Consider the following 23,338-nt stretch of genomic DNA (forward strand, 5'->3'; position numbering starts at 1 on the left):
ACACTGTAGAGGCAACATTTTTGCAAATAAGGCCTTCATCCAGGAGAAGGTTCCAGAAGAGGGACCTTTCGGAGAGATAAAATAAAAATGCAGGGGGTAAATTGCACAAACGGGAGGGGCCTTTTGGGCTTTTCTGGAAAAGGAGTTGGCGCCTTCACGTGCTGCGCTTTTACTTTTTGCCCCACCTGGGCGACGGAAAAAGGTCAAGATAAAATTAATGCCAATGGGACGGATGGACGGCTCAGATCGAGTGATCAGGACGCCTGCGGTGGCGCACATGGGGGTTGGCTTGGGCTTTGGATGCGGTGAGCTGGTCTGAGCTTATCCAGGTGACCAGGGTCGGTTTGAATGAACTCTGGGCTCGGGTCTGACCTGTCTGGCCCTCTCTACTTTACTCTTCATGATATTTTTCTCTTCAATGAACTGGAGATGTTATTAGTAGTCGTTATGGTCTTGGGTGTACCATGTTGACTTCACTGATAAGGTCAAAAATGGAAAATTTAGCATGTGAAACAAAAAAAAAAGAGATCAAAATATGATGAGAAAAGGGGGAATTTGTGAACATAATGTCTTTTTTACTGCTCCATATGAAAAATAAGTTTAGGCTTGTTCACTTTATTGCTAAAAAAACCTTACCAATATTTGGTAATACTAAATTTTATCTAAGTAAGGTAAAGTTGGGTGATGTTTGGTTTAATACCTTTCCAAAATTGGAAGGATTGTGTTGGTGCTGATATATTTAGTTTGCTAGAGTACTTTACTAAATATTGGTAATACCAAAATTTATAAATGTTAAAAAAGATCTCATGTTAAAAATGGCAACGAAGTTAACAAGCTCTTAAGAGTCCCCGCAAAAAAAAACAAGCTCTTAAGAGTCAAATATTGGTTGATACTGTGCTGCAAGAGGCCCCTCATCTCAGCCTGCAAAGGGGGCGGATCGGGCCGACCCATCCCCTATACCCTCTGACCCTATCTATCTTGGTGCCTGAGCTCGCCCCGTCTCTGGTGGAAGTGGAGCCGGCCCGTTAGGTTCATGGCCGACCCACCGTAGCCGCGGGCCGGATGCACTGAGCGTCTGAGCCACCGTGTCCAGTGAATGGTTGACTGGCTGTGTTAATGTGTTATGAGTGAACCATTAAAGCAAGTAGCTATACGTCAATTCAATTATACAAGATTCAAAAATAATATGAACAATCATTTTATATTAAACTGATATCAATTTTGTACTATACTGATTTTATATAAGTCAGATATCAAGTGAAATAAGGAAAAAAACACATACACTAGCATGATATCTGAACACATACTAACATACTAGAAATTTCGGTTGTGTGAAGCAAATCAACAGCACTACAGCAAAACAAATAAATAATCAAAAACCATACCAGAACACACTGTATACCCAATGCAAACATTCCGAAATGACTTAATCTTTTGCATTCAAAAGTACAAACATCAATCACTGGGTACTGGCACCCAGTTCAATTAAAACTAAGTACATGCATGTACTCATATCATTCACAAAAATCGATTTGAACAACCCAAATATCAGGTTCATTACATTGAGATCAAACAAAATGCAGCCTTCCAAGATCAAAGTGGGCATCATTTGGCATTCCCTAGCTTGCACTGTTCATTGAATCACCCAGGTCCAGATTCTGCAGGTTAACATGATGGAGAGATCGAATGATCATGGTATAATGACAGGAAGAAAATATACAATAATTTTTTTAAAAAGGTAATAACCTGCAATATCTCTCAGAAAAAGAAATGGTGCATTTATGTTTTATGGGCAACAACTGAATCAAGACATGAGCATATGCAGACAGACAGAGGAATCAAGGCAGTAGGTGTTCTAAGCATTTGAGTATTTGACATATAAAACATGCTTGAAAAACAGAAGTAATATGCAGTCACCCAATAGTATTCACAATCAGAGATTAAGGAATACAAGAATCATCTAACAGGTGCTACACAAATTTGCAGATTTTACTAATTTTCTTCATTTATCTAGCAGTAGTGTAGTACAGTCTATTTTTAGGCTATTGTTTTATTTCAGAAAGCAGAGCATTGCAATACCAGAAATGAGGCTTATTCCTTTTGTACATCTAGAGCTTCTCATATGTTGTAAAAGAGTTGAACTAGCTCAGATTATAAATAGTATAATACAAGTTCATGATAGATTACTAACCATCAATATCCAGACCCTTTGTTTGGGCATTCACAAGCTTCCACCATCCTGTCCATCCATGGAATCCTCCAGGTCCAGGTTCTATAGATAAAGATGAATACATGATAGAGACATTGAAACTTCATATTCCAATTTTACAGAAAGCTAGCAAGTAGGACAGCAAACCCATATAGGCATTGCTCAATACTGGATAAATAGAAAGAGAAAAGCTGGAAGAGATCTTGCAAGCAATCAAGCAAATACTGAATAAATAGACATTTTTCTCTTTCAGAAAATTAAATAGACAGATGATAAGAAGAGCACAAGCAATTTACTAACCACAAAATTATCACTGTAGTTGATTTCATTTACTGAGCTCACATTTATGTTAGGACCTAGCAATCAAAACATAAAAATAAATTAGTTTTAGCAAGATAAATACTAGAAGTAAATGAACGAGGGTAGTCGTGTATACCGGCAGAAGCTCGAAACCAATCTTGGAGGCAGATAAGCGCCTCAACTGAATCCATTGTAAGGCTACATCTGAAATCGCTGATCACTCTAGATCTTGTGCTGAATGCGGACTCAGATGCAACTGTTGAAGCAGGCCATGCTACCACATCCTGTGCTATGCAAGCGAGAGTTGGATACTTTGAGCGATTGGTCTTCCACCAATTTAGAATGTCAAATTTGTTCCCAAATTCCTGAATAGGATTCTCTTTGAGGTAGATATCCAATTCAGTATCAACTTGCTCACTTAATTGTTCAGAGATGTGTTGAACCCAATCAGCCATAGGATCATTTTCAGAGATAGACATCACATGTTCAGCTTGGCGCAGTGGGTTAGCATTGCTATCCTTGAGTTTATCAGAGTACTCCTTAAACAACATGTTCATTCTCTTCTTAACTTTGTCAATCCTCTCTTTAGCATTTTCACCAAAGGCTTGCCCAAGCCGAAATTCCACAAACTTGAATTTGAATCTTGGGTCAAAAATGACAGGAATACACAGATATTTGTAAGACTTAAGCCAATACTTGTCAAATTTGTCCTTCATCTTTTTAACCATACTTGCCACTTCAGTGTCATTGTTAGAGCGTTCCTTGTCCAAGACCAATTTGATTTTCCACATCTCATGGAAATAAAGGTTTGATGTTGGATATAAAGATCCAGACACCACCATAGTTGCATCATAAAGCACCTTCAAAATTCCAGAGACTATGGTTGCTCTTTCCCACTGATCAGGAGATGGTGCATATTTGTAATTTTTTTCTTGAACAACCAATGAAGCATAAGCCCTCATGAAAGGGAAGGCTGCATTGAGCATTAGATATGTGGAGTTCCAATGAGTACATACATCCACAGTGGGATGCAACTCACATGTGATCCCTTCTTGGGCAATGATCTCCTCAAACTTTTCTTTGCGAGATGGGGAATTATCCATGTACTTCACACTTTCACGGATGTTGCAAACAATAGAATCAATAACCTTCAACCCATCTTTGGCTATGAGATTGATGACATGTGCTACACATCGGTTGTGAAGTAGCTTCCCTCCTGCTGGTATAGTTTTCTTAGCTTTCAAATTGCACTTTAACAACTTAGCCATTGAATCATTGGCTGAAGCATTATCCAAAGTAACACTGAATATCTTGTCTGCGATATTCCAATCTTGAATGCAGCTGAGCATAGCATTGAACATCTGCACTCCAGTATGAGGTGTCTTTACTCCAAAGAACTTTATAATCCTCTTCTGTACTCTCCAATCTGTGTCAATGAAATGACATGTCACACACATGTATCCCATTGTTTGGTTCGAAGTCCACATATCTGCAGTCAATGAGAACCTACAATTTGCACCCTTGAACATGTCCTTCATTGCTAACTTTTGCTCTTTAAAAGCAGCGATGCAATCATTCCTTATAGTTGTTCTCGAAATAATCTTGAAGTAGGGGTTAAGACTAGCAGCAAAACTTCTAAATCCATCATACTCCACAAACTGGAAGGGCAACTCATGTAATACAATCATTCGCATGAGCTCTTTTCTAGAAACTTCAGGATCAAAGCTCCAATTCTTTAACCTTACACTATTAGGAGACATAAGTGTAAAGTCAAGATTCCCCACAATCTTAAGAGCACTAATTCGCTTCTTGCATCTTGTCAAATGCTTCCTCAATGAACTTGTTCCCGCTCCACGCTTTGCACGGATCTCTGTATCACAGTGCTTACATTTTCCTGCACCAACTTCATTATCAATGAGTATCGGCACAAACTCTTTCCAAGCCTCATATCTGAATTTCCTTGTTAAAGCTTGTATTACTGGATTCACATGCTCATCTACAGGACCAACTTGTTCAGAGTCACTATCATCATCACCCATCTCAATATCTTCACCACTGTTAGTGCCAAGTCCAAAAAATGCGTTGGGTGTCCGCATTTCCTCACTTGAAACAAAGCAACGAACAACACAAATGTATCATTTGCCATCTAAAATAATTTTCTATCACATAATGTATGGAAAGGAAATTTTGGTGTAAAAATCTACACAACAGCATGTTGTCAGCAGCATGCAAAAATGCTACTTATTCAGTGTTTCGTTCAGTATATCCTGAATATTGAGAAAATCCAGGTTATACAAAGACAAAGTAAAAGACCATCTATTTTACGCAAGGCAGTAGGAAACTTTAAATTAGCAGTAACTGAAACTTTCTCCTGAATGGCATGAAAACAAAATTAAACTTTCTCCTGGCATACAAATCTGGGCCTAGCAAAATGGCATGAAAGCCTAGCTATAACAGTCACTGAAACTTTTTCCTGAATGAGACACTATATATACAAATCAAACCAAAACCGAGCAAGACAGATGAACAAGACAGGGTTCATGGAGGAAATCATACCTGTGCTCACGAGGGAGAGAAACCCAGCTGGACGAAGGTGGCGATGTGGCCGGGTGTCCTCCGAAACCCTCGCCGTTGCTGCCGATGGAGTGTCCTCCGAAGCACCTCGCCGGTTGGCCACCAAGTAGGTAGCCGCCGCCCGCCGGTGCCTCCATCCGCCGCCGAAAGACGGAACTGCATAGAAGAGGAACCAAAGAATAAGTCAAATGAGCCATGTAAGCGCCACATCAGCAAAAACTGGGGACAATACTATATAGGGTCCTCATTTATCCTCGTTTATATTGGTTGTGTAGGTTGGGGATGGGTTATATCTGTTTGTTCTGACAAAAATCTGGGCGACAAAATGAGGGACTTCAAGTGAACTTATACCTAAAGGAGATGGGCCGGCTTGTGCGTATCAGCACTGCTCGTAATAGGTGGGCCGGAGAGACCCAAACAGGCCCAGCCTCATGATATGTACAGTATTTTTTCGGCTTTACTCAGTTTACACGCTCAACAGAAGGAAATTGCCGTGCACATTTCTTCAGAACTCAGGTGACACACTTCAACCGTTTTATAATTTTTATAATGTAAGACTTTTTAACATTCCCCACATTCATATAGATATTAATGAATCACGTATATTAATGCTAGAAAGTCTTACAATATGAAATGGATTACTCCCTCCGTCCCAATATGCTACTCCCTCCGTTTCAAAATATTTGACACCGTTGACTTTTTAGCACATGTTTGACCGTTCGTCTTACTCAAAAAAATTGTGAAATATGTAAAACTATATGTGTACATGAAAGTATATTTAACAATGAATCAAATGATATGAAAAGAATAAATAATTACTTAAATTTTTTGAATAAGACGAATGGTCAAACACATATTAAAAAGTCAATGGTGTCAAACATTTTGAAACGGAGGGAGTACTACTTACAATGTCTAGATTCATAGTTATGGGTCTAATCCCATTCTAGGTTGCTACGTATTGAGACGGAGGGAGTAGCAGTTAGCACATGCAGCTGTGTTTTCAACGCATACTTTTAGATGGAAGTTTTCTGATTTTCATTTGAAACGTTCTGCAATTCAAAATGGAAGTTTTGAAGCCACGGTTGAAAGTTCCTCGTATAATTTAATTTGAAAGTAGTACGATTTGAGCTGAAAAATTCATATCAAAGTGCTAATAAAATATGAAAAACAAAATATGCTATGCTAATTAGCAATCCCCCTTCTGCACCAATGCGTTGATACCAAAAAATCACAGGTGATTTTCGCCGAATTCAGTGTCAGTTTGTCACCAATTTCCTTTCAGAGTTTCAGGTTACAGCGGTTGGCGCGCGCCCTACTCGAACGCATCGCCGGCGACGCAAGCAGCAGCCATGGCGAACACGTCGTCCTCCCCGCCGGCGCTCCACTCGCACCCGGCGTTGATGCTCTCCCTTCGCGCCGCCGCCGACGACGCAGGGCGAACGCTAAGGCCGGCGGCCGGCACCGCCGTCGTCTCCGACACGCGCACGCTCATTCTCACCGACATCGTCATCACCGCGGGCGCCGTGGCGCCCGCGGCGAGCTCGACCCGCCGCTCCACCACCACCGCTGCGTCGTCGTCGTCGTCGTCGTCGGCGGCGGCGGCGACCACGTCCCTCCACGCCACCTCGGCGCGGCCCACCAGCTCGGACGCCATGGCGGGCCCCAGGACCATATCCCTGATCCGCCGCCGCCGCCTCCTCCTCCTCACCTCGAACACCACGCTCCTCCGGTCCACGAGCTCCCGCACGCACGCCGGCGAGCCGTCGCACCTCAGCGACGCCACGTCGCGCCACGACGCGTCGATCGACCGGGCACCACCACCACCGTCGACGTCGGCGCCGCGGCTGTCGATCTGGATCGTCCTCCCGCCGCCGGCGGGGACGTGGCACCGGAGGAAGATCAGCGCGCCGCCTCCGGGGCAGCTGAGACCAGTGACCTCGACAGAGCTGATCTCGCAATGGAGATGGCAAACGGTGGCCGCAGTGGCATCGGCACAGTAGCTGCCATGATCCATAGTACTAGTTTATAGTAGTAGCCAGTTGCATGGAAGAATGGCTAGGTATTTATACATGCAATTGCAAAGACGATGCAGCTGAATCAGGATCCTCTGTAGTTAGGGATGCAAGCGGCCAACCCGCGAGTTCACTTATAGGTCAAATAAATGATAATTCATGAGTTTTCGTATTGTGGTCCAGTTCGCCGCATCTAGATATGCAAGTGGATCAATCTATAAACACATTTATAGGTCTAACTTAATAGGTAACCCACGGGTTACGTACTAATTTTCCCTATAAACGGGTTAGCGGACAAGCCCACTTGCACCTATCTGTAGTCGAAGTCACGTGACTTTATTACTGACATATGGATCTGACGATTCCTAGATACACATGTCAATGACAAAGGTACCGTGCATTTGACTGCAGAGGATCTCAATCCAATGTAGCACTGGAATTGGAGAAGGTACATGCTAGATAGATAGCTAAGCTAGTGTAACTTTGGCAAGTGCATTGCCCAACAAGAATTGGTCGCCCTAGCTAATGGGGAAGCAACTTTAGCTCTTGGAGAATGCAAGGAGGTATACGGCCTTTTGCATGCTTCTTAATTTTTGCTAGGGTTCCAAAAGTTCAATTTGGCCTATCAGCTGACCAAAGGTGGTCAACTCAAAAGCCATAAGTGTCAGCCCAAATTTTGTTGGTGAGTCACCCTTGCACTTGGTTAAATCTTGCACCCACTTCATCAGTTTATCATTTGCGCTTTTGATCTCGACCATGCATGGATTGGCTAATAAGCACTTAGTTAGACATGACACTAAGCAGAGCAATGGCCTAGAGTTGTTGGGCTCTGAGTTTTCAGATTGGGCCTTAATTGGGGCAGGCCTAGGGGTGTTCGGCCTCATTTGGGTTTCTGATTGGGCCGTGTGCAAATGATTCAGAAGCTGGCCCTAAGATCTTTGTGATTGACCTATACATGGCCTAGTTCAGTTATGTACGACAATATGGAAATACAGCAACTGTGCACGATCATTTGTACGTGATTAGCAATTAATTTCACGTGCGTATACCTCTACAATTCAACTGTGCTCACACAAGGACGGAAGAGTACATATTTATAGAACAATTATAACAGCCGTGTAGTCTATACTATTATAGTGCAGCTACTATTGCAAGTGCACATATATAGAGGACGACTTTAAGGATCTGAAAACCAGGATTGAAAAAAAAACCCTGGCGAAATAAGAAAACACAAGATTTTTCCATAAATGCAAATACAAAACAAAAAATTACAAAACATAGAAAAAAACATGATATTAATCGTTTGAATAGACCGCAAAAAAAAAACACAGTAATCATATGAGAAATACACTTGAAAGAAAATTTTTCGTAGTGGTTAGAGGTCTTGCTAATTTTCCTCCAAATTATTCATATGAATATCCATTTAGAATTTTAAAGGAAATGATAGAATTTAATTGTTTGTTTCAAAGACGTTCTTAGGATTTTTTTTTTTTATAGAATTGAAACACGTTTCTTCTGTTTTTCTACAAATCAAATGGGGCCCAAATCCTTATTTAAGGCCGTCCCTTTGCATGGTACCACATCTAAAATGCCATGTACTTAGATAAATATAAAAAGTTGCATGGCCCCTGTTGACTGAAAGAAGTTAGTACAATGGAGAATAATCTATTGCCTCTAATTGAAGTATTGATCACACTAATTAATCCGAAAAATAGCATTGTAAAACAAACATATGTTACATGCATATCCTCCACTGTAATCAAGTACATAAAAGAAACCCGAATCAAGACCAAATTAGGGAGCTAGTTCATATCCTCTTACAAGTTACAAGTTGCAAGTATGATGAAGCAAATGCCTTGATCCTAATAGCTTTCATACTAAAAAGACAATTAGGATATGTGTGTGTTAATTAACTGGGCACAAGTCTATAACAATATTTACATCACAAAATATGACAATAACCAAATAAATTCATGTTTAAAATTCTCAAGATTCAAGAACCTTGTCATCTTCAGTATACGTAGCGCTTGGTATAGCCGGAAGTGCGCTAGTAGCGGCTTTCTCCGGCGAACTGCGAAGCCGACGAGAAGAGCCCGTGGCCGGCGGCGGCTCCGGCGCTCTCGCCGTCTGCTGCGTCAAAGTCGTCGTCGAACGGGACAGCTCCGGCGAGCATGTTTCCATAGCCACCGTACAGATCGGAACCAGAGCTTGGCGGTGCAGCGGCGGCGGCGGCGGCGGCGGTGGCGATGGCTCTGGACTTGGCGAGCATGGCGAGCGCGTCGAGCACAAGGGAGGTGGTGGTGTTGGTGGCCGGGGACGACGACGCGCGCATCATCGCCTGGAACGCCGGCGCGGCGGCGGAGCCGGAGCCGGAGCCGGAGGGGAAGAGCACGCCCTCGCCGGAGAGGAGATGGGACGACGGCGGCATGGCGCCGCCGCACGGTAAGGGCGGCGTGGCGGGGAAGCCGGTGAACTCCTGCACCATGGCGCGGAAGTTGGAGGCGTCGGTGGTGAGCACCGTGGTCGGCGGCCGCCGCGACGCCGCCCTCGGCCGCTTCCGCGTTGGCTTGCGCTGATCGGCGGCCTGGTGCAGCGCTACGGCCGGCGCCAGGTGGTACTGTTCTTGCGCGCCGGCGGCGGCGGCGGGGATGACGCCGGGGAGGTCGAGGAGGAAGGTTGGGGAGGAGGAAGGTGAACGGAGGAAGCTCGGGTGGTCGTCGAGGAAGGCCGTGGGTGACGTCGCAGGTGACGACGGGAGGCTGTGGCTGTCGCCGGCGGTGGTGGTGGCGGTGGCGGTGGAGGCCATGGGAGGGACGAGGGAGGTGTGGATGGATGGGCTATGCTGCCTATGCTGATATAGAGTTTGGTGGGGGAGAGAGGCTGGGGGTTTGTAGTGAAATTTTTATAGTTCTTGGGAAAATATTCGTTGGTATAAAATTTTGATACCTAAAGAGATATAAAGGTATCAAGTTTTATAGTTAAATTATTTATTGTTTTTCTTATATTATTGTTGAAATCGAGATTTTTCTTAACTCGGTTAAATTTAATTAAAATGGTTTATAATATAAAATACAAAACGGGAGTGTTTTGGTTAGAGCCGCAAACTAATATACTATAAGCATTTTTAGATTGTTGTTTAGTTAGATTAGGATTGAAGAATATGAGGAATGGAGGATGACTGGATTTGGGAGTAATATGGGAGGAAATTTAAGTTAAAAATGATTAATATGATAAGTAATACTCTAAAATTCTATATTTTGAATGTTTAATGTTTATATGTGTGCACAAAAGGAGTATCTAATTTTGTTTTACTTGCAGCAGCAATTTTCATAATTTTGTTTTACAAAAGACACAACCTTAAGTTGAAGCAGTAATGCTTTGCTGGTGTGTGTGTGGGGTTGCATATGTAGGACATGGTGTTAAAACTCAAATTTAGCATATAGACGCGAAATGGGAAAGTATGGCCGAATTTGGATAGGACCGTGTTATGCGGGGCAGATATGACCTGCGCTTACGGGCTCTTCTGATCGGTGGTGACCAAGTCCAGGTCTGGGTCGAATTTCACCGAATCTCATGTTTCCTTGCTTGGGATATATTTTTCGAGTTCTAATTGATCAATACCATGAGATAGATGTGGATGAGGTCCTGTAGGAGGCGAGACCAACCCCTTTATAAGGGCAAAGGCTGGTTCAATTGAGCAGACAATTTACATCCAACGCAAATAGCCAATTGAATCTTTTTTTAATATTGCATCTACCTTTTGTCTTGGTCTAGCCTAATTTTCATTCATCTTTGTCAGTTTGCGCTGAAACCCATCCGTCCTTGTCACGAGAGAGCGAATCACCTTTGCAGGTTTGTCACAAAAACCTTCCGTTCCACCTATGAGACAGTTGCTTACCTATTTCATATAAATTGCCTCCGTTAGCCGGTTTGATTTTCAAAACCCATCTTGGCTTGAATTTGTTTAGATCGAAGTGGTTGGCAACTCCGTATCACCACAAAACATTAGGTGTTCCGATTGTGTTTGATGGTGTGATAAAAAGAAGTTGTCAACACGTGGTTTTTTTCCTCTCCACACTTTGATGCTATGGCATGTACTCCCTCCATTTTAAGTTATAAGACGTTTTGACTTTGGTCAAAGTCAAACTATTTTAAGTTTGACCAAGTTTATAGAAAAAAATACTAATATTTTCAACCAAAGATAAATTTATTATAAAAATATATTCAATTATTGATTTGATGACACTAATTTAGTATTATAAATATTACTATATTTGTCTTTAAATTTGGTCAAACTTAAAATAGTTTGACTTTAACTAAAGTTAAAACATCTTATAAATAGCACAAGTGGAGTATTTAAAATCCCATAGGGGTCCCTATTTACTGGTATGAATAGCACAAGTGGAGCATCCGGAACACCCTAACCGTGCCACATTTTTATTGCATCCGAGCACTTTAAATATCTTGAACGGCAGGAGAGTACTACCGTATATTGTTAGTACTCTAGTGATTTTAATTAGTCCTGCTCACGTACGATACATGCAGAGGAATTACGAGGTGCTCGCAACAAATCTAATTAACCTTTTCTCTCAATCCTGCTTCGTTAAGCAATCTAATGCCATATCTACTTGGAGAGTAAATAGTGCTTCAGTACAGTGTTAAAATAAATCAACAGCGAGTAACATTGAGGCTACGTGTCTCCATCATGACAAAGATTATTATTCCTTCAACAAACAAATGACGAATCAGAGTAGATTGCTTCACTACGCTGCTCAGTTTCTACCCTGACAAGAATCTGTCCTTTTCCTAGTGAAAGGAGAAATTAAAAAAAAAAACAAGAGAGAAACCAAAAGTTTTCCTTGAGGAACCCAAAAGGTTTAAATGAGTTAAACATGAACATCAGGAACATATTTGGTGTGCCCATATCTTTGATCTATGCCCATAATCTAGCACCCTGATATTGTTTTGATAATCACAGTATGATTTATTAATTCATTATTCTCCACTCTTGCCATAACACATGATTAGTTAATTTCTAGTTGGCCCAATACATCCATCTATTTTTGTAGCATACTACTCTGTTAATATTTTATTAGTAGATGTTTCTGTGCTTAGCTGACCAAATTAAAGTGTGTTAGAATGCCAGTTGCCCTCTCGTCTTAGATTTCTCCCTTTTTAGCTTCAACTATTCAGACCTACGACTCCGAACTCCTTCCTGATTTCAACCTGCAACTTTACCATTCACCAAAAAGAAATGCTGCCTGATGAGCCTGATGGGTTTGTTCTCACCTTCCTCCTCTGCAATGCCTTGAAACTTGTTGAACCATCCACCCGTTTGTTGTACCAGTAAAATGCAGAGACAGCCTGATGATTTGGTGATTGTGTCAGCATATCGTCATGGAACTTGCAGATGCATCAATGTAATAATATTGTTTACAAGTGTCGAAGAACTTTGGCTCACGGCGTCTCCATGGAGGATTTGTGATTTTTCCTGCATATGAAGAACAATGTGCTGTTTTTTCAACAAGAGGATCTCTGCAGTGTCTGAATTTATTTTTTTAAAAAAAAATCTGCAGTGTCTGAATTTATGCAGTAACATCAGCAATTGGTCAAGGGCAGATCACCAGGAGCACATTCTACAGGCCCTACTGAAACGAAAGCTTCGAAATCAAGTCATCGTTTCTGAATTTTTCTGAACAATTTTGGTCTCTCTTGTTACCTGAAGGTAATTTTGCATAGCCGAAGCAGCCTGAAAAGGTGTCATCAGTTCTGAATTCGACAAACTGATGAACAGAATGGAATGATTGTGTAGACTAGTACCTCTTTCTACCTTACTACCAGTATATGGAGCAGGAATTGGTGCAGCAACAGTAGCAGTGAATCAAAGAAGCATTTCGAGAAATCTTGAGACTGGGAGGGTACAGTTATTTTTGCCTCCTGCAGCACTCTTGACCGATGCAGTAATGCACTTGAGTCTGAAGTCCGGGCGTGTGCAGAAGGCATTGCTCTAGCCCTCCAATGGTCTCTGCTCACCATTGTGCTGGAATCTGACTGTGAAACAGCTTTTAGACTGCTGCAATTAAAGGAAAAGGATCAGTCTGAACTGGCCTACATCATCAGAGAAGCGAAGGATCTCATTTCAGGTGATAGAGAACTAGTTGTCAGGAAAATTCACAGGACACAAAATGGTGTTAGTCATCTGTTAGCTAATAGAGCTAGGTCTGATTCTATTTCAGACTTTTGGTTGGAGGAAAATTGTAATTTAATCTCACAATTAGTCTATGAGGACATTTCTTCGGAGTAATATATTCCCTTCTTCCCCGCAAAAAAAAAAAAAAAAGTAGAAGTGAATCAACGAAGCATTTCGAGAAAATCTTCAGACTGGCAAATGGCCAGACCGGGCTACACATTACATGGGCCTCAGTAGTGGGCCGGGCCGCGTCAGCCATTCGCTCCCTCGCGCCTTTCTGGGCCCATCGTGTTGCGACTTCTCCGATTAATCCAGCCTCCCGCATGGTCCGTCCCGCATGCAGTTCGTCTCATTTTGAGCGCCTCCGTCGCAATTACAATGCTATACATATACAGGAACAATTATTGTCCTCCTGTTCTTGGCACTTTGATGGATTGTTTACTTAAAAAAAAACTCTGATCGATTGGCTGCACTACATGTTTTTTTTATTTCTCTTCCTTTTGCCAAAGTTTGGCACTTAACCAGAGGTGTAGAGGTATTTTTTTCTATACACCTCTGGTTGTGATGGCCGTCTGGCTGTCGCATTGTGTAAAACTTGCTTTTGCTCTATAATATAATAACGTGTAATCGTTTTACGCGTTAGCTGCACTGCCGATCCATCTAAGACAAAGAAAAGCATTCCACTGCAGTTGCATACTTGCATTGTTGCTGCAATGCTAACCAAGCAATCCTTCCAGGCGACAAGACATAGTGCTAACTTGCTGCATGCCTGCAACAGGCTAAACTTTTATGCATGGTTTGCATTCCCAGGTAATATAGTACTAGCTACTATCCTAGCTTTCCAAACACATCAAACACGTGCGAGTTTCGCCATTGGACCATCTTGGAGAGCAACTGAGTAAGCTGTAGCTAAGCTAATTAGCTAACACCGCTGAATTGAAGGTTGTTAAATATAAGATCCGAATTCAGGTCTACAATATATTCGGATTAGTTTTCTAATAAAACTCTGTGTCTGTTTCTATTGTAAACTGTACGGGAAGAGGTAACATTTCCATTATTATTTTCCTACATTTGTAATCAACTTCTCAATAGTGGTCATTGCTGGTTGACATCCGTGGTTTTCTCCCGTAAGGATTTTCCACGTAAAATTCGTATTTTCGTTGTACATCTATTTTCATAACACAAGTAGAAGAAGATCGAAAACTAGAAAAGCCATGAGATATAGCTTCACTAACAATGCTACTATACCCACCTCACCGGCCTCGCTACCACTCTCGTATCGAAATGATTCGTTTAATTAATTTCACACACATCATCTCGCATTCGCATGCATATCGCATCAATCTCACATCAATCTGCTTGTATTAGTTTTCTTTCTGTTAATTAATCTTCTCTCTGATCTCGCATTACGTGCTACATGTTGATGCACGCATCACGCCGGTATCTAGTCAAAGAAACTACAGCTGCTAGCTAGCTACTGTGGCTATAGCTCAGCTTTGGTTAGGTTAAGTTTTCTTGCAGGTTGTTGCTTGCTCCACTATTCAATTGCTCAAGCGTGCAACTTTTGGAGTCGGAGATTCCAAAGCTTTGGATCAATTCGTTAGCTAGGAGAGGCCGGAATACTGAACTACCTGTCAATTATACTATGATCGCTTTGATGCTTGGAAGTTGGAACAAGACGAGAGAGATTTTCAGGAATAAAGCGATGCTCGATCGATCGATCTGCCGACCTAGCTAGCTAACCAGGCAAAGCAACCACGTTCTGATTACCAGTTTCTTCAGTGAATTCGCCTTTTCCCGGACTTCGAGCAGCGCAAAGTGAGATCAAATCAGCATATGCAACTAGAATGCGTGAAAGCATGCAGGCCGGATCGAATCATGGGCTGCTAATGAAGCGATTTGTTCGATCTAGAGATGCTATAATTCGAGTCGGTGGTGGAGTCACATGTGAAGGAGGAGCATTCATGCTTTATTAGAGTTTAGAAGCTAATTGAGTGAGATTTTTATGCGGCCCAAATGCAAGAGGCTAGCTTTCCTATTTGGTTAGGTTGCATGCGTGTGTGAAAGAGGATGTAATTTTAGAGAAGCACACTCATTACTGATAAAATGTCGCAGTCGATCATATATTGGCACATGCATCTACAATTATTCATGGCACTAACTAAATTATTCATCTAGAGAGATGCACTCCCAAATTAACCTTGTCGTGACAAAACTGAAGGCCGGCCTCATGCAGTCAGTTCAATCGAAGAGAATCTTGCCAATTACCGTCAGTCTTCAGAAAGAAATTTCACACCGATATTGGAATCGTTAGGTTCCATGCAATCATGCATATATATGCAAGCATTTGATCGAGCTAGTTCTCTTCTGAATACCTAACTATCTAGTGCCTATATAGTAGTGTATGATATACTCCTTAAAAGTAAAAACCTTTAGCTAGAAATCTTCCACACATGTCCAATTAGTAATGAAAAGTAACAACTATGTGTGTGCATGGTCTATATGTATAACAAAGCATGTGCTATTTCACTAGAAAAAATATATATGAAGGAAGAAACCTAGCCAAAGTGAGCTATAAATTGACAGGCAATTTGGTAGGTGCATCCAGTGCAGAAGTATGCAGGCCCTAGATGTTGCCTTTTGTTATTGACTTTGATGCCTGAAAAAACTAGAGAGACTCTTCAATTCCTTGAAGATTCTTTGAGCAGTTTGATGGTTCCAAGCTAGTGACAAGATCACACTGCCTTTAAGGATGTATAAGTATACCCCCAATAGAATTGTGACATGCTAGCCAAATGGATCGGTTTTCAACCTTCCAAGTGCATAAATTGATTCTGCTTTTTATCCAATTGTACATAACACATACTTTGGCTGACACATGTAATAAACACTGCCACGCACGTCAAAGGTGCATGCACGTATCAAAGCAAGAGACCATATATTTACAGGCCTTAATTCTACTATCTTTATTTCTCTTTCCAAAATTAAAGCAAAGAGAATGAATGCAAATAATGTTTGGGAGAAAGGGAAAGCAGATTGCTGCTGGCTGCATATATGCATCATCAAATGCGTATAACTAGCTTTAATTTGGCATTTTGCTTGACTTGTCTCCTATTGCCAATGGGCTGCAGCTTCTCCGGACGAACAACCTTTAATCTGTCTTTCGCTTCCTCTTTTCTCTTTATTTCCAGTACTGTACTTTCGATAGCATATTGCTTTATTTGCCCACGTGATGTTATACTTATACCTATGTGATATCCTAGCTAATTATTAGTCAGTCATGTTCGAATCGAAGCATCGATCAGCAGATTAATTAGAGAATACTGTAGTACACATTTATACAGTGTTCATTGCTAGCTAGATTTTTCGCCACCGGCTTTCGAAACTTGGTAGTACAAACACGATTTAGTTTTCTGTGGCTACATGCAAATTCAGGTATAATTTGTTGCAAACTACACCGTGGAGGAATTTATGTGCTTACAGTTGAAAAATAAAGCAAAACGTACTGGTGGAATGTAAGTACATGCAAACTGAAAAATAAATTAAGCAAAAAACTTGTCTGAACTTCTGATGTGATTTGAGCAAAAATTAACCAATGAGTGCAACTTTAATCGTTATTGATTCTAGGGCAATACAGAAAGAACCTATCAAACTAAAACTTGTCATTCGAGCTAAGCTAGCTAGCTAGCTGTATCACATGCATGCACGCTCAACCGATCGCTGGATGCACACCTTTTTTTCCCCCTAAATTATTTAATTTTGTTGTCTAATTTGGGACGTGAACTATACTTATTGGATAAATATATTTGCAAATTAAGTTGTTAAGATCTTATTGGATAAATATAGTTAGCTTTATTAGTTCGTTTCCAAAATGAATGGCTTTAATTTATTTGCATATCGGAGTCATGGGTATATATATGCAATCCAGTTAAGAAGTATATATATATGTACATTATGCAACCATTTCGGCGAGCGATCAGATTACAGGAATAAAATGATGTATACTTGTGCTTTCTTTGGATTGCTTGCATCATGCATGCATGCTTCTGTCCAGTGTCCATTACAAGACACACTTTGTTACTGTCTAGTTTACGCTAATAATTAAAATATTGTTCAAAGTTGTTAGGATTTGGTTGGGCCGGTGATCGATCGAGCTTTATGTCCAACTGTTTAATTATTAGCACAATACTCTATGACAAAGATGTGCAGACATGTATATTATATTGTTGTTAGCTAAAGTAATGGAACTAACGGTGGCATATGCCATATAAATATACAGATAACACATATAGTTGTGAATTAACCTGATTCCAATATATGTGTATTAATTAATTCTGCTCTATATCTATGCAAGCGTCGCATCGACACAAACAGCTAGCGCTGCATCAATGTAGTCTGATCGATTTGGTGGAATCAAATCTAGCTTCTCGATCTTAATCAATTTGCAGATTATTTAGCCAACAACTAACGCATATGACAAGGTTAAGATCCATCTTTTGGACTAAACATATTGCGGTCTAAGAACACCTGCTCGTGACACATCTCATCACTTAGTGCCGTCCTAGAGAAATTTATGCGTACAAATACGCCCAACTTTTGTCCTGTACGCGTGCAAGCGTATCCAAATTAAAGATACTTATAGCTAGCCAGATATCAAAGATACTTGCAACCCAAAATAAGGATGTATGTACTCCCTCCAGCCCAAAATAAAATCATCTTTCTTTGTCTCAAAATAAGTTCACTTTAGATAATCATTGTATTAGATTTTATAAAAGCAGGGCACAAATTAATTGAAATTAAATAACAATTGTATTAGGATTTGAAATGCAAAGGTTATTTTAGTCTTTTTTTAATTGGTATGTGTGCTATGGATAAAATATAAATTTATTCTTAAATGGAGACAATATCTAGTTAGCTAGATTGTCGACCAAACAATATTCACAGGAACAACAGGATACTATACGCAATGGTGCTACACGTTTGGAATTGGTAGCCAAGGAACTTTTACTTCAGTTTGGATGGCGTAGTACCTACAAAATTTCGTGATAGAATCTATGTGATTTTAAAAACATGATTTTAGTAGATCATATTATCGGCAAAAGTTGGGGGTTTGTCCCATCTCGCCTTTTTTATGCTATTTTCTATTCACTTCTGGACTTTTTGGCTATGTGCCTATGGGCAGAGGCCGGAGATGTAACCCATTTCCATTATCTAAAAAAAAGATTGTCGACCAAATAATTAATCGGTTCACTTAGATATAAAAATCTTCATCCATGTATCTGATCACTTATGAACTTCATGCTGGCTAGAGATCTACTCATCGATCCATGATATCACTAATTTGTGTCCCTTTGTGGCACCGGCCATGGAGTACTGAACTATGCTTTGCAGCATGCTCTGTTGCGATCAAACTGAGGGATCAGCTTAGCTATAGCATTGTCCTATTCCAAGCACTTGCACGCGATCATGTCCAGATGCCAAAAAGGATATCAATGTACCTAACAATAAAATCGACACTTCAGTTTTGTTTATTATTTATCAAACTTTTGGCATCTGTGAAGAGGCAAAGGCGCGCAGAAAGAAAAGGCACGCCAAGCCATCTATACAAACCAAATTGTCAACAAAAAACAATTGAGTTCCATATCACCAATCATAAAATCTAGTCAGATCCCATTATTTTCTTCGATTTTGTACTTTTTATGCAGCTGCCTTTTAATCATGTCCTTTTGGCAGTTCAAGCCAAAACACCACTGCACTGAAAGCAAATTTATGAAAAGGCACATCCATGCGTGCAGGTATATCTAATCATTAAATCAAATCATGGAAAGTACCAGACATATATAAAATCGACTGAGGAGGGCATTGTGCACATAATTATTTTTCCAGTTTAGTAGTTTGTGTGTGATTCATCAGTTTATTTGGATGTGTTTTTTATTACTTGTTGAGGTGTGCTTGTGATTGAGTGAATTGGTATAATAATTGATTGTAACTCATTAAACAAAGGCCGGGATTCTATTCCATTATCTAAAAAATATAACTATGTTTCAATTTTCCAACACTCATCGGCTCAACTTATATGTATACCATTTTTTAACAATATATTAATTAATCTTCATAGGATATATTAGAAGTAAAAAAAGGTTACATCCGACCGCTTTTCTGTTCTTGGTGGTGTCAATGGTGAAATCGATCGCCCCACCAAGGCTAGATGGCAACCTTTTCTAAAATTACTGCGCCGTGAAATATAACAGCAAAAACAAACCATATGGCGCCAAATTCAGATAAGTATATATAGCAACTGTGCATATATACGACAAATACTTTTTGAGCAACTATAAAAAAAACGCAAATATTAGGGAATGATCTAGTATCAAATAATTAGAATGGGTGAGGCTTTAAACACAGGTCATCTAGCCCACCACCTTGTGGAGCTAGCCAGAAGATCTCTAGGCGTTTATCTTTTGAGCAATTATATATATATATATATATATATATATATATATATATATATATATATATATATATATATATATATATATATATATATATATATATATATATATATATATATATATATATATATATATATATATATATATATATATATATATATATATATATAACATATAAACGCCGACATGAAAAATTGTGAGAAAGGGGACAACTAATAATATAATGCACATATAAGTCAACAAAAGAGACTTGTCAGGCCAATTGTTTCATTTTTTTTGGCGGTTTGCCAATGGACTGGCTTAAGTAAGAGGAAGCTTCCATCTTAATATAATCACATTGGCGACTTCAGTTAGGTACCTAGCTACCCTCTCCCTCGATCGATATCAAATTAAGGATGCAAATACACTGCAAAGTGGCTCACGAGATGGATTTATATATTATATGCACCTTACCGAGGCAACAAGTGGCAAAATGTTTTAATGGCTAACACGTATGATTGACTTTGATCAATGTTTAATTATATTTGGTATCCCTTTGTCATTGTCTGATCTTGCATTGCTGTTGAGAAACCGGCGAAATTGGTTGTCGCACTCATACTTTCAGTGTTGCAATCGTACTTAATTAACTACTAGATAGTACTACATGTTATTGTATATATGTTTTCTTAGGTAGTTGTTATTGTATAGTATATGTTAAGTAGCTAGCAGTGCGTGTTTCTGTTTTCAACTTGGAACGTGCCAAAAAGCCGTCATTTGGGGTGGTGTGGTATACTTAGTTTGGCAAGGAATGAGCCTAGTAAACTACTGGCATGTACTAGCTTTCTGACCGAGAAAGGCACGCACCATGCACAATACTGTACTTTGCCACACATATATATACTAGTAATACAAATCAAAGTTACTTTATCTGGTATACACAAATTAACCGATTTGCAAAGTACCTTAGCTAGCGCTACAAGAAATATGAATCATGGAAGCACATATGAAGTAGCTAGCACAACACATTAACTATAGTTGAATTTGAATAAACTTGTTTAATTTATTTGGAGCTAATAATATTGTACAAAAAGTTTGAGACATGTCACCTCTACCAAACAGAACTGCTTGGATATCGGGCATGCAGTAGATCAAAATTCTTTTTCAGACATCCAACATTCGGCCGAGCAGTAGCAGGGTTCGTATATATAGCACTACTGTTCCTCCATAATTGATGCTTGACCCTCCTCCCATGAATGAATTTTGGAGTTAAGACCATGATCTCTCTACCTATACTGGTCCCTCAGCTCGTCTTTGTCCCCTTGTTAATAAATGTGACGGTTAAAGACCGTTGAGATCGACCGACCGGCGCCAGCCGATCCATCCATCCTTCCTTCCTTCCCAGGCAGCCGCGCGCCGCCCGCCGACCGGGCCCCCCCACACACACACCTAGCCTGTGGGCGGCGGCAGCATCAGCATCAGCGGCATCAGCAGCAGCAGCCACAATACAGGGCGCCCGCGCGCGCGGCCGGCCTCGTTTTGTTGTGTTTCGTGTGTACTTGGCTACGTGCAGGGGCGTGGCCGGATCGATCGATCGATCGAGACGTACGCATCGGCCACCGCGCGCGCGCCTCCCGCGCGTACGCGAGGAGGTGTAGCGCGCCATACCGCGGCAGAGGGGAAAGCGCGCGGGTAGGCGGCCCACCGACCGTCCGCCGATCGATCGATGGAATGTGTGTCGTCTCTCGTCTCTCTCTCCCTGTGGCTCGCGCGCGCGCGCGCGAGACGACGGCGGCGGCATGGGCGAGCGGCGCGATTGCGCGTGTCTCCACGTTCTCGGGTGGTGGTGGTGGGGGGTGGGGTTGGTCCTGGTCGTTGGGCGGCGCCCGTGCGTGCGCACATGCGCGCGCGGGGTATAGCTTGGGCTCTCGTCTCGTTGCGTTTGACCGAACCCCTGCACTGCAGGCTAGCTAGCTGCTGCTGGTGGCTGCAGCTAGCTAGCCCTGCACGCCGTGGTGGCCGTTCCGCACGGCGCGCCGACCCGGCCTGCAGGGATGGGGTGATGGGAACCGCAGGGAGACGACGACGCGTACGTGTACGTACGTGACAGCTGCCTCCGACGTCTGATATATGTATCGGCCAATCTCGCCGCTGGTGTGCATGGATTAATTAGTAGATCGCATGCATGCATGTGCGCTTAGCTCTGGGGCTATGGCATCCGTTCCATGCGTTTCGTCGATGGCTGGATCATCAATAATGTAAGCACATATACATATTCCGTGGTCCATGACGGGGATGATGCATGGTTCAAATGCTCCAATCAGCAGTGTTGACTTAACTTGCGCTCTATTTTCAAACTCATTTTGGCCTGGATTGATTAATTACCTAGCTCACTCGTTCTAACAACTCCTATAGTACTTAATTTAAGGGATCAAGATCAATATAATGCGTGCGCATGCCCCCAGCTAGCTTTGCTAAGCTAGCCAGAGCGTGTACTATGCTATATATATCGAGTTGTACTTGATTCGGCCGGTTAATTAACTAGCTTAATGATCACGCCTCCTTCGCGTACGTCTGGAATGTTGTGTTTTTCGCTTGGATTCACGCTGGTGGACGTGAGAATATTCCCGTGCCATGCTGCCACGCATGCCAAGCTAAGTTCACGAGAGTGTGAGTGTACGCCTCAAAGTCAAGCTGCAACTTGCAAAGATACATATGAATGCACGCACCACGCAGCATATATGTTTGCATGTCTTTTCGGGATCCCTACACGATGGGGCCGGCCCTTAGCTACGTGTACACTGTGCATACACACAACTGGATCCTAGTTTGTCACCTCATCACTAATTTTTATTTATATAAGTGAATATCACAAAATATGGAGGCCAGTTTTTTTTTTTTTGAGGGGAGGCCAAAATGGAGGCCAGTTTTTCAACCAGTTCCTTTGTTTCCCCCAAAACATATACTCTCTCTGTCTCTAAATATAAGGGATTTTAGTGGATGTGATGTATCCGAGTACAATAAATCTGAACAAGCAGCCTGTTCAAATTCGTTGTACTAGGATGTGTCACATCTCACCAAAATCTCTTATACTTAGGGACAGATGGAGTAAGTACTAGTATATACTACTCCTAATAGCTACTCGACTCATCTCCAATTCCAATCTTAAAATAGCCAAGCCAGCAATACAAACCACCCTACTGACACTAGAACAAAACAACGGTAAGCTAACTTCTTCGTCAAGAAACCCATGCATGCAATTGTCCTTTTTCTCCTTTGTGTGTGGCCAGTGTGCTATCATGCATGTTCATTGTAAGCTTGCGCCGTGCATAAGAAAACGCCCCGCTTGACCCTTGTTGCAATGTTGCTGTCATTATGCGAGCCGTGAAGATTCCAAAAGCTAAGTACAAATTAAACATGTACGACCCATGCTATAGCACTAATAAGATTCGTGGCAGTAGCCAGAACAGTATGCGTGCATATCATCATGTGTCCATCAAATTAATCCCTATCAGATCAACGATGACAGGTACACAAACTGGCCGACACGTATATGTATAGTCACTAATTCATTAGTACTTAACGTATACAAGGAAATCAAATTATTTTGAATTAGTTTTGAGAG

General features: G+C 41.3%; 3 protein-coding genes across 3 annotated transcripts; all 3 read right to left on the reverse strand.

The window, feature by feature from the left end:
• Positions 1–1,399: 1,399 nt before the first annotated feature.
• Positions 1,400–5,291, reverse strand: LOC4343958 (zinc finger BED domain-containing protein RICESLEEPER 2-like). The gene is made up of 5 exons (XM_015789880.3): positions 5,066–5,291; positions 2,646–4,612; positions 2,510–2,565; positions 2,192–2,272; positions 1,400–1,658 (listed from the first exon to the last, which is right to left on the reverse strand). Exons 1-4 carry the CDS (start codon positions 5,278–5,280, stop codon positions 2,222–2,224), a joined length of 2,289 nt encoding a protein of 762 aa, XP_015645366.1. The 5' UTR covers positions 5,281–5,291; the 3' UTR covers positions 1,400–1,658; positions 2,192–2,221.
• A 1,046-nt stretch (positions 5,292–6,337) lies between these two features.
• Positions 6,338–7,097, reverse strand: LOC107276954 (uncharacterized). The gene has a single exon (XM_015790831.3). The coding sequence runs from the start codon at positions 7,095–7,097 to the stop codon at positions 6,396–6,398; it is 702 nt and encodes a 233-aa protein (XP_015646317.2). The 3' UTR covers positions 6,338–6,395.
• Positions 7,098–9,142: 2,045 nt separating this feature from the next.
• LOC136357460 (uncharacterized) lies at positions 9,143–9,901 on the reverse strand. Its single transcript, XM_066312722.1, has one exon. It carries the CDS (start codon positions 9,899–9,901, stop codon positions 9,143–9,145), a length of 759 nt encoding a protein of 252 aa, XP_066168819.1.
• Between the last annotated feature and the right edge of the window lie 13,437 nt (positions 9,902–23,338).

The sequence above is a fragment of the Oryza sativa genome, chromosome 7, assembly GCF_034140825.1.
Source record: "Oryza sativa Japonica Group chromosome 7, ASM3414082v1".
NCBI classification, from domain to species: domain Eukaryota; kingdom Viridiplantae; phylum Streptophyta; class Magnoliopsida; order Poales; family Poaceae; genus Oryza; species Oryza sativa.